Genomic DNA, 12,854 nt, shown 5'->3' on the forward strand with positions numbered 1-12,854 from the left:
TTTATAAGCTACTCAAATTGTTGCAATAACTAACTCATGATTATATCATTTTTTTTGTAGAAATTCATTTCTCTAATTTAGAGAAAGAAATGGTAATGGTGTTGAAATTGATGAGTTACTCAAGAAAAATGGACTAAGGTTGCATGACTTCATTGAAGTTTCTTGTGATTTACCTGCATTTTTTAATTATTTAGTGGACTACTTAATATTAAAGCATCTTAATGTGAATCATGAGAAATTAGGAGAAAAAAGCTACTCGATTAATTCAATCAATTATTGTGGAGCAGAGAAGCATTTTTTATGCTATTATCAATAGTTTGTCCTCAATTGAATCAAGGTTCTTTTTTTATGCACTAGTGAAGCAGCTTAGTTGCTGCTCAAGCCCATAGAGTCATGTTCAAGGAGAGGAGTAATATCATAAGGATCAAAAAATTGAAGAATACCTGGCCATGCATGTATCGCTTTACGTGCTAAATAGTCAGTAACCTTGTTCGCTATCCTTGCTGTATGTGTAATAGACGTTGCCTACTCTCGTTGCATGAGGGAACAAATTTCTTCAATGATTCCCTTATCCTGATGTAACTCAATTTGACCCCTATTTACGAGCTCAACAACTTCCAATGCATATGTAGTAACAAAACATGATGGGCACCTATATCCCAAGCCACCTTACGTCCCATAAGTATAGCCCATAGTTATGAGGGTATAGGAAAAACTTTCTCATGGAACACATTGAGTGCCTTCCTCTAATCAAAAGGCCAAACTATGTTGAATGTAGCTTGAAGAGATATTGCTACAACTTTACTACCTAATAGCAAGATTGCTTACTCCATGTTCTCAATACCTATTGAAGTTAATGAGGATTATGCATGCAGTATTAGATAAAATTCTACTATGTCATTACTTATTCGTAAACCTCAACTAATAATATGGGATGAAACACTCAAGATCAAGAAGCATTTTCTTGAAGCTATTGATCGCACCCTTAGAGATATATTGGTTCTTGATAATCTAGATAGTCATACTTATCTCTTTGGTGGTAATTGTATTGTTTTAGGTGGAGATTTCATACAAATCTTGCTTATTATTGCAAAAGGATCAAGGCTAGATATTATCAACTTTTCAATCAATAGATCCAATCTTTGGTCTTATTGCAAAGTAGTTACCTTATAAAAGATTTGTGAATGGCATCATCTCTAGTTAACAATCAAACTAAGGTTGAAGCATTTGCTAAATGGATTCCAAATGTAACTGGTGTTAAAATAGCACAACCTTATGATGGACATGCTAAAATTAAAATTCTAGCAAATCTATTGATCCTTCAGTTTGATGATCCTATTATGGCTATTGTTAATGCAATCTACAAAGATTTGTTGTACAAGTACTTAGATCCTAGTTATTTTTACATCTTGTGCAATTCTGGCGGTGTCTAATGATGTGGTCAACAAATTAAATAACCACATATGCTCTATTTTTATAAGAGATTTTATTGATTATCTTAGTTTATACTCCATTGCACCTCACTCATATCAAAATGATTATTTTAATCATTTATATACTCTTGAGTTCCTTAACAGTTTGAACTGTTCATGTCTTCCACCTCATAGATTAACTCTAAAGGTTGGAATACTTGTTCTGCTAATAATAAATATCGATCAATTAATAGAACTTTGTAATGAAACTCGATTGATAATTAAGGATCATGGTGAGCATATTATTGAAGCAAGAATCTTGAATGGATCAAATGTAAGGGATAAAGCCCTAATTCACAGGATGGACATGACTTTAGTAGAGTCAAAGTTGCCATTCAAATTAAAAAGAAGACAATTTCCTTTAGTTATTTCTTTTGCCGTGAGTATTAATGAAAGTCAAGGGCAATCATTAGACTATGTTGTTGTATATTTGTCTAATCATTAGACTATGTTGTTGTATATTTGTCTAATTTAGTTTTCACTCACGGGCAACTATATGTTGTTGTGTTTAGAGTGAAAATGAAAGAAGGCTTGAAAATTTTGATCGATAACTCTGACAGTTAAGCATTATCAACAACTCAAAACATTGTCTTGCAAGAGATCTTTGACAATTTGGTAGGTTTATCAAACTAAACTGATTGATTTTATTTTTAATAGAGTTGCCTTTTCACTTTATTGTTTTTACTAAAAATATGCTCATTTTCTAAAGTTTTAGTTAATTTCCTTCCATTACTCTTACGCTGTATCCTAATTACATTAGTTATTGGTGTTTAAAGTCCAGATTATCACAATCCTATTGCATGACCAGAATACCAAGCATGGTATCTATCACATGGTCAAGTAGTATTCACTATCTATTAGGAATATTAGATAATTTGATGAACTCTATTATTTCCTTTTCTTCCCTGGCGTGAATCATTCATTCAAATACACTTCATGCCAATAAAGTTATACTGATACAATCCTTGCCATTAAAGAACAATAATCAACATAATTTTCTTATAATATTTTAGCATGGTTTATAATATGTTAAATGTTGAATTATGATATCAACATGCTTTTAGCTTCAATTCTTTTTCTATTTTTCCTTCTTTCATTGGCATATTTTTCTTAGGTTTCACTTACTCATCCACATGGTTTTGATATTTGCAGGCACCACAACTCCGTTCATCTTACTGTAATGGGAGATATTGCCCTCAAATCACCAAGTCAATTTTTTTTTAATCTTTATATACCTTTTGGCTGTGTGTGCGTGTATATATACAAGTATATTAAGGGTTGTTCATGTCAACAATAAAGTTACATATTAATTTGTAAAAGAGCATGGAGCATATATGCCCAATGCACTCAAATTTGTAGGCCTTCTCCAGTTAAGACCCACCCTGGCAATCGCACAAATTAATTGGTGATATATTTTTTTAATCTTTTATGATTTGCTAGAGAAAATCATTTGTTAAAGAAGAATCATGAGAAGTTTTATTTTGACTAAATAATCTAAACTTTCTCAACAAAGAATATTTTTATGATTAAACAATAACTATTTATATTTTTCTATAATTAAATCCTCCATAATGTTACCTTTCACTTTTGTACCCACTTGGTATAATTTCATCAAACCTCATTCCTCCATCTTCCTTTAAATTATTCTAAATGTCGGCTAAAAACTTGTTTCTTGGTGTATGGGAAAAGTAAACAAAAGAATGTGCACTCAAGAAGAAAAATGCTATACCAAATCAGGCATCTAGCAAGAAAGCAACAATATTATGTTGTCCTCGAGGGAGATGACACATCCAAGTAACAGTATATTAGATTTCAAATTTCACACCAGGAAAGGAAAGCCTCATTTGAAACCAAATTATTTAGGAAAAGTATAAATAAATTCTTGTAAAAATTAGTAATAACCATTAAGGTTCATAAAATCTGGTAATTGAATTTAAGTATCAGGATCCCTTTTTTTGGAATTTTTCACAAATTATTGTTATGACTAAAATATTCCTTAAAGTAAGTGACCAGACATGCATTCAAATGTAGGTGTTTTACTCAAAACATTAATTTCTAAATTGCAAAATAACAACTATGATCCTAGAATTCAATTTTTTTTTAACATTATGTTATCCTGAATGATTATTACTGATTTTTACATTGGAGGAATTTAATAAAAATAAAAATAAATATGGATAAATGTGTATTATATTTTTGCCTTTAAAGTATTTTCCAAGGAATACCCAACATTCCAAATTATTAGTTGAAACAATTTTGTCCTTAAAGTAATTAAAATGGAACATTTTTGCCTTTTCTATCAAATTCCCTAATAGTTAACATTAGAATCTCAATTAATATTTTTTAACGGTCAATGTTGAGAATTTAATGACAAGGAAAAAATATTTTGTTTTAATTATTTTAAGGATAAAATTATTTTGACGAATAATTTAGAGTACTGGGTGCTCATTGAAGAATATTTCTGGAAAAAAATTGCACATTTACCCAATAAACAAATTTATATAATATTTTAAAAGAAAAAGGATATATTGTTTGATTATTGGAAAAATTACTCTTAGGACCACTCTCATGCATCTACTTTTTATTTTTTATTTATTTTTCACATGTATTATTTTATTAGAAGTAATCATATCCGAGGCATTCTCTATCACAAAATACATGAGCACCTCTCCTAAATGAATTCAAACATTAATTCATCATATCATAAAGAATTAATCCTTCTGTTGTGTACTTAATCCCTGTTGGTCATACATATACTTTTTTATATTTTATATTTTGTATTTTTTTTTGTATTATTCATTGATTGATTGATAATCAAACTATCTTGAGGTCATTTCTTTAACCAACGATTTCTCCAAATTCTGAACAAAATGTTGAGAATAAAAGACAATTATGAAATGATAAATAATTCACATTCTTATCACTACAACCAAGGGCTGAAATTATTTAAATTTAACGTAGATAATGACCAAATAACCTGAATATTTTTTGATATAAATCGAGCCACAAATGATTTTTTTTTTTCGGTTTGGTCAATTACACTACAATGACCACATAATTATTTGGTGACAAGCATGCAATTGTTAGGATTTTTAATTAAATATCTTATCCAAATATTTAAAATAAAAATCGAACCAATTTCAGTTCAAGAATTAATAATCAAAATCATAATTAAACTATGATTAAATAAGTTATAAATAAAATATTTCAATGCGTGAGTCAAAGTATTGGTCAACAATCTACTTATTTTAATTAGTTAGGTTAACCTAATTTTTAATACTATGCAGATACTTGAATTCAAATTATGTTATAATTTAATAAGTTTTACATTGAACTTACTTTTTTAACACCAATCCATAAATAAATTTGCTAAAATAAAAGTATAGAAAAATAGCTGTTTGTCATTAAAAAAGGAATACAATAGCTCAGCACTAACATTAGTAGGGGAGATGTATTGTATATCTTTTTGATCAAGTCTCCAGGTAGAAGCCTGCAACAATATTTAAAGAATTTTGATTCGACTCAATTTAAATTAATTTTTTTTGGCCTGACAATTTAAATTAGTTTGATTTTCATTACGTCCCCTCAGATATATGGGATGGCATGTCCACATTGTGTATTATGAAAAAAAAAAATATATGAAACTTTAAATAACAAATGATTGAGTTAATGGAATTAAAATATACAAAATTGGTATTGGAAGAATAAAAAATACTACATCCATTTAAAAATATGAGATATTTTTTAAAAAATTTAAATATTTAAAAATGTAAAATATTTTTAGTATTTTGAAATATAATCATTATTTTTTTTCAAAAGTACTCTTATTGATAATAATTTTATATTTATTATAAAATTTTTAATTAAGATAAATATGAAAAAATAAAATTAATTAAAAAGTAAATAATTATTTTATTAAAAAATAAAATTTAATTAAAAATATTTTATATTTTCAAACGGAGTGAAGTAAAATTGAAAAGCAGGCATCAGCTATCAGTGCTCTCTAAAATTCTGTTTCTATTTTATTTTGTCATAAAAAGTCCGGGTACTATTGTCTTTCCGTCGTTTTTCTTATTTTTTTTCCGACAATAATTTTTGGAGGGATGGGGACTTTTTGACTTCTGACTAACGCGCCGGAAAAGCACGTGCAAGTATCTCCACGCCGTTTCTTTAGCCTTCATTGCGCCGATCCTCTAAGCCTCCACGGTCCATATATGTTACGCAATCTCATCTACCCAACCTGCGAGACCTTTCCCTTTGAATTCCATCAATAGACCCAACCCAAGGCAATACTGAAAATCAGAGAGGAACCTCAACAAAACCCTCAGAGGTTCGATCCTCTCATAGTTCCCTGACCCTTGTTCCCTCTTTGGATAATTGGAACTTGGGGATCAGGGTCGGTGGAGGAACTGGAAGAGGAAAGGTAAGAACAATTTGGTATTGGAACGATGTCTGCTGCTGTGTGTGGAAGCAAGAGATCTTTCTTTGAAGATATTCCTCCGTCGCCTCCAGTATCTAAGAGGCTCCGTTGCTCATCTTCTCCCATTCGTTTCACCGCTCCGTGCCTCGTCGATCAGCTTCAGGCGGTGTTCCCTCAAATGGAAGTTCAGGTATATCTCCTTGCCTTCTCCGGTTGACTGTTTGGTTTAATTTCTTGTGATTTGTTTGTTTCTGGGGAAAATAACAGAAAACATAAGTAAGGCAGACAAATTAACTTTTCAATTTAAATCACCTAATTCTTCGATTTTGATGAACTGTCGAGTTTTCCTCTACTTTTTTGTCATCCTGGTAATGAAGCGTGGAACTTAGGCCGCCGCCGCCGATAGTAATAACACCAACAGCGCTATACTATTTGGAACTTGTATATTCTTTGGTTTATGGTTTGATTGAGAGAGGGGTTCTTTCCCCCTAATTTTATTTATTTACATTTGATTAACTAGATATTTGTATTGTTGCGTATCAGCAAATCTATTGAATATTGTATAGCCGTCATTATTTTCTGCATTTTCTTTACAAGTATTTCTGATCAGTTGGTATATAACCTTTCAGCTTCTTGAGAGAGCTCTCCAAGAATGTGGAAATGATCTAGATGTTGCTGTCAAAAGCTTGCATGATCGTTGCCTGGGATCTGCTGATGAAAATTCTGGTGCTGCCGAACAATCCGATGCTAATGTGGTAGCAGGTGTTACCGTACCTGGAATAGACTTTTGCGTTAGGATCTAGGGATCATCGTCCAGTCCAGAAATGAACCATGCTTGGTGACTTTAGTGAATTTGAATTGTTCTGGAAAATAATTCTTTTTCTTATACAGTTTTGGCAGCAGGATAGGGCCTTTTATCTCTTAGGCATCTTTTGATATATCATGCTACACATTTCTAATGGCTTGGCTTGGACTAAAGACTAGTTAATGGAGTTGAACGAGTTATCTATAGTTTTGTTCTCTACTAAAAATCTTTCAATTATTGAAGCAATTGAAAGCGGCCTGCTTAAGGTGCATTTGGTATTTGCTTAGGTTGGATTTTCATTTCAAGAGGGGTGTCTTTTTTTTAGCATTTATGCTTGCTGAATTTTCTCCTTCGACTGCATGAAACAAGAGTAGACAGTGCTCTATTACCCTGAACATTCTTTTTCTTAAGGCTTGCAAATTTTCTGGCCTCCACTGGTAGTATTTCGGGTGGTTGAATGTATGGATGCATATCGGCAGCTATACATGTAGCCATGATTTATCAGGGGTCAATATATGTTTTTGCATAACATGAACTGGTGATGTTATTTGGCCCTTTTTTGGGAACATATATTTAATATTCTGAACCAATATGGAGAACTGTGCAGGTTACAACACTACACAGTGAGTACCTGTTTATTTGTGTGCATTTGGAGCTTATAATAAATGAGAAGTTGAAGTCTTTTGAAAAATTTCCAGGTACTTTGAGAGATGATGGGCATGCTTCTGCTTCTGAGAGCCAATCAGCTTCAAAGCTTTCTGCAGATGGAGCAGAATGGGTTGACTTGTTCGTGAGAGAAATGATGAGTGCTATTACTGTTGATGATGCTAGAATCCGTGCTTCTAGAATGTTGGAGGTTTTAGAGAGATCAATCAGTGGGCATGCAAGTGCTGAGGCAACACATGTTATTCAAAAGGTACATGTTTATGCTAGGATCAATTAACATGCCTGTATGGTTGATGGCTGTACATGCCATGAGATTGAGAGTTGGGTCTTGGCAAACAATTTAATTTAAAATAGCTTGTTGAGGTCATAACTGAAATTTTTTTTATCTGGCTACCTAAAGTCAAAACACATGCTGGTCTAGGGGGCGACATAATTGGACATGCTGTAGGCTGTAAGATTATTGAACTAAGCACTTGAACGATAATGGTTGTTGAAGGATTTGTTAATCTTGGGAAGAGCGTAGTGTTGCACTTATGCATGCATCTTTCATATTGACTTTCCATTAATGGCCTTGATTATATGCTACAGTATCAGGATTAAGCTGGTGGTCTCATTGCCTTTCTTTGCCCCTCTTTTTCTTAGCCTGTGGTTTCGTTGCCTGGTCCATAGTTTTAGTAATCTTCAATGCTTGTATATACAGATATCTTCATGCAATGCTCTAGGATTAATTACCACCAAGGCCTGATTTGCTTTTGCTTTTCCTTTTATTCCTGATCAGGAGTAAGTATTATATGACAAATGCCCTTCTGTTTTCAGGAAAATATGATGTTGAAAGAGCAAATTGAAGGGCTGACTAGGGAGAATACTATTTTAAAAAGTGCTTTTAAAATCCAGCATGAACGTCAGATTGAGCATGAAAATAAGAGTCAAGAGTTGCAGCAGTTGAAGCAGTTGATGTCTCAATACCAGGAACAGTTGAGAACTCTTGAGGTCAGAATGAGCTTTCTTTCTGTTTTAATTCTCCCAGTTGAAGCTTGAAATAATTCTAAGATTTATTTAGTCTTCAATTCAAAACATGTTTAGAAATTTGACTATCATCTGCAATCATTATAAACTCTGATTTCCCATCAGGATGGAAGAGAAAGAATGGACATGAGGTGGGCCAATAGATTATATGATGTTTAATGGAAAATTTGTAACCAATTTGTGAAGCACAGTGTCGCCGGGTATTTCATATTCGGTAGCTGGAAATGTATCCAAGGGAAGTGGCTGGCTGTTATGTGTCACTTCCATGTGGGATTTGACACTCTTCCATTGTTCACATAGCCGATTGAGATACACTGTTATCTCACACTATAGCCATGTTTAGGATGACAAATGAAATTTATTATTTATTAAATAAATTATATTTTTGGTTTCTGTATGTAGTGCTTAAAGAAATAAGGTTGTCCTTGTTTTTGGGTGGCATGGCATGTTACAGCAAATCAATTGGCATATTTTTGGTGAAAATCAGTGATTGTTATACGGAAAAAAATTGCATTTCTTGTTTGCTGATGAATATGGTGCCAATGATTTTGTTGACAGGTGAATAACTATGCTTTGGCAATGCATCTGAAGCAGGCTCAGCAGTGCAACTCCTTTCCCGGTCGTTTCCATCCTGATGTCTTCTAACCAAATCAATAAGCAGGACATCATGGTAGGGCTGCAAATTAGCTGCATAGTGTTAATTATACCTAATGTTCCCATAGTGTGGTTAGCTCCTGTAGGTCAAGGCATGGTTGCTGTAATGCTGTTCCTAGTTCAGGGGTGATTCTATCCTGTCATTCTGGGATAGAAGCTGTCATTATAAGTAAGATTGGTCTATTAATTCAATTATGTCCAATGATTTCCGCTGTTTTTACTTACAATGCTTTCTTTATATGTATTGTATTCGACCACGCCAATGAGTAATATGTATTGGATTGAATTTCTAACATCTAGATATTTCTTGGTTGAAGTTTGCTCCTCTCTAAACTGCTTAGAAATTTCCATGTCTGGATCAGGACAGATCAAATTAATATAATTGGCCGTTTGAGTCTTGCTGCTTCCTGAATTAGTTGTTGCTGTTGTTTTATCCACGCTGTTGTTTTATCCACCCATCTTGTCAATCTAATTTCATTAATATTGCTATTGGAGAAGTTTCAAGAGATGGCTCATTCTCAGAGTTTGTTTGGTTTGGAGGAAGTGGGGAGATTTTACCCTCCATATGGAAAGAATGAAAATGAGAGAAAAAAAATGAAAAAAAAATTAAAAAGAAAATATTATCACTCATTTTGACAGATAAAAAAAATAAAGGTAAAAGAAAATGAGCCAATATTACAATAATTATAATACCCGTATATTAGTATATATCATGTTTCATGTAATTATCTTTGTAAAAATAAACTGAAAGAATAAATCATATTAAAATTAACATCTTTAAATTTATTTAAAATCATAGTAGTTGTAAAAAAAATTGTAGAAAGTTGAACACGCAAATTTTGTTTCTATTTCTTAAAAGCAAATTTTATTATATTAAAATTAACATTATCAAATTAATTTAAAATCAATCAAATTATATTAAAATTAGTTGTTAAAATTAAATTAGTTTTAGAAAGTTAAAGATGCAAAATTTTTTTTCTATTTCTTATCATTTTGGGTGTTTTATTCTTATTGCTTGGAGAGAAATAAGCAATTTGATTCCAAATAAGGGGCTCTTTGTGATTTCAAAGTTTCAAATTTTGAAAATTTGATTTTGTTTGTGAGGATAAGCAATTTTTATCCACATCAAATTCTGATTTGTTTGTGAAGAATTAATATGATTGAAGTGAAGAGAGATAGAAGAGAGTACGAAGTGGAAATAAAACTTTACTTTTAAAATCTCTCCACTTTTAAAGAGAATAATTGGGAGGAATATGATGGATCTCGCATCTTGTTTATTTTTTTCACTTTTTTTTTCTCACTTTTTTTCTTCATCCAAACAAGAGAAAATATATTTTTTGATTTTTCTGCCTCATTTTTTCTTATATTTTCTTTCTTCCCATACTTTCCCTCCAACCAAACAGAGAGGGGAGGGAAAATAGATACACATGGATAATTTTATCCTTATATAAGTAATTTTTTTTCCTAATAAAATATGGTTATGAATATTTTCAATGTATAAGTATATAATTATCCATAATTCACATATACATTGCCAATAATATATTCAAAGTTTATAAACCAAAAGTATGAGTAAGCAATAAGATTATTAATATAAAATAGAAAAAACATACCATATACTTTGCTCCTATTTTGTTGTTGGTCTCTATACTTTTATTTTTTATTATTTTGGTGATTGCAATTTTTCATGGGGGACCTAAAATAATAAAAAACAAAGTAAAGAATCAAAAACACCGAAAAAAATTATAAGAACTAATAGTAAAATGTAAGTAAAATATAGAGACTTAAAGTTATATTTTCTTTATAAAATAGGAGAACAACAAAACATGACAAAAAATAAAAAAAAAAATAAAATCAGGGAAATAAAAATGATAGTATAAGTTAAGAGGAGAAACACAACTTAAATAAAAGAGTCTATGACAACAAAAAGATAGAGACATTTTTAAATTATCATATTATAAAAAAAGTATATTAATCCAATATAATAAAATTATACCCTCTCCTCACATCCCACTATTTTGAAGGGGAGAGTTTGGAGGAGAGGGGATGAAAAATTTATAAAAAAAAAAAAATGCTCCTCCCTCCCTTCCATTTTTACAATCCCTCCCCTTTCCTCCCCTAAAACAGTCAAACCAAACATGCCTGAGTTAGCCAACTTGCGCTAGAAGTATACTTCTTGAAATTGTGATCTCAATAGTGATTTAAGGTGTGCATCAACTTTCATCTGATCGTGCGAATGATGTTTGCATGGGAGTGCTTGCCGATGTCATGTAATCAAATTGATGAATTCCATGGAATCTTTAAAGAATTCCACTTTGCGAAGACGTGATTCCCCCACAAAGTTTAATGCCTCTTGCAATGTCATATAACTCACCTAATTTATAAATGGTATTTAAGATTACAATAAAGCTTTCCGTATCATCCAACATGCGTCTGCACAAACTCGTTCATGTTAGTTTGGGCATTCCACCTAAACCATTCTTGCAAGGATAGCATGAAAAAGTTTTTTTTGGAATATGGTTTAAGGAAGCTTTTTTTATCTTATCATTCCATTCCATAAATATTTCAAAGTTTGCATGTAAACTCCTTAATAAATGTTTTATGACCGTTTTAATCATGGTTAGATTAATATTTTAATCATTAATTCTTAAACTAGTTATTTGATTAGTGACCATTAATTTTTAAATTAATATTTTGACTAGTTCAATCACCAATCCATTTTCAATACCCTCCCTTCAATTATGATTTTGATTGCTCTAAAAGCTTCTAGGCCAATTTTTTTTTTTGTTGGGTTTTGTAAGATATCTACACAATTGTCAGTTATGAGACTAATCCTTTAAGAAATCTAAGTATCATTTAAGGGATTGTCCCTTTTCAAGTGATGCTCTCTACACACATTTTTAGAAATTGAATTTTGGAATGATATTTAAGAAATTCAAACCGCTACTATCTATGTCATACCTACTTGGTTATGGGTTAATTAATTAAGTACGCTAGAGATATAATGTCAATAAAACAGTTTGAATATGAATTATTATCCAACTTAAATTGTTTATGAAATGGCGGTGTAAATATTTAAAATGCTTAATTAAGAAATTAGTAATTTATTATTAATCATAAAATGATATCTAAAATCTAAAATGCGGGGTGTTGTGCTACATAATTCAGTTATTAGGGGTTTTTTTCTTTTCTTTTTTTTTTTCCTGCGTAGCCTGACTTTGTTCTGGTTGATTTGCATGTGTGCCTGCCTGCCCAGCACACCCACACCTTTTCAAAAATGCTGAAACAAATGCTTGAAAAATAGAAAAAAAATTATTCCTCCTCATAAACTTTGTTTTGGAATATTTGCCAGGCAACCTGGATCATAAAACTGAAAAACAAACACATAAGTACTGAACTTTGATTTACTAATTTGAGGGCTGTCTTTGAAATTTACTATTAATCATAAAATGATAGCTAAAATGCTAGTTATACAGCGCAACACAGCTATTAGTTTTTATGTGTAACAAATTTTATTCTTGCTGATGTACATGTGTGTTTGGTACACCATTTCAAATTTTGAAATGGATGTTTGCAAAATAGAAACAAAATGTTGCTCCTTGTAAACTTCATTTTGAGATGTTTGCCTGGTCACTCAAACTGAAAACAAACACATTAGTACTGTGCTTTGGTTTACTAAATTTGATGGAAGTCTTTGAATCCTCTTTTTTTTTTTAAATAAAATATATCCTTCAAGTCTTCAACAGTCAAAGATAATCTTTTTCTATACAAAGAGACCATTTAAGTTGGTTTTACCTCTTCAATAAAAGTC

The 12,854-nt window shown here is 31.4% G+C and overlaps 1 protein-coding gene across 1 annotated transcript; it reads left to right on the forward strand.

The window, feature by feature from the left end:
* Positions 1-5,671: 5,671 nt before the first annotated feature.
* LOC129291734 (uncharacterized) lies at positions 5,672-9,359 on the forward strand. Its single transcript, XM_054929241.1, has 5 exons — positions 5,672-6,082; positions 6,522-6,654; positions 7,396-7,613; positions 8,180-8,353; positions 8,948-9,359. The coding sequence occupies exons 1-5, from the start codon at positions 5,921-5,923 to the stop codon at positions 9,032-9,034; spliced, it is 774 nt and encodes a 257-aa protein (XP_054785216.1). The 5' UTR covers positions 5,672-5,920; the 3' UTR covers positions 9,035-9,359.
* Positions 9,360-12,854: the final 3,495 nt, after the last annotated feature.

The sequence above is a fragment of the Prosopis cineraria genome, unplaced genomic scaffold (genome assembly GCF_029017545.1).
Source record: "Prosopis cineraria cultivar Desert tree isolate PC_DT_omini unplaced genomic scaffold, ASM2901754v1 PC13, whole genome shotgun sequence".
Lineage (NCBI taxonomy): Eukaryota > Viridiplantae > Streptophyta > Magnoliopsida > Fabales > Fabaceae > Prosopis > Prosopis cineraria.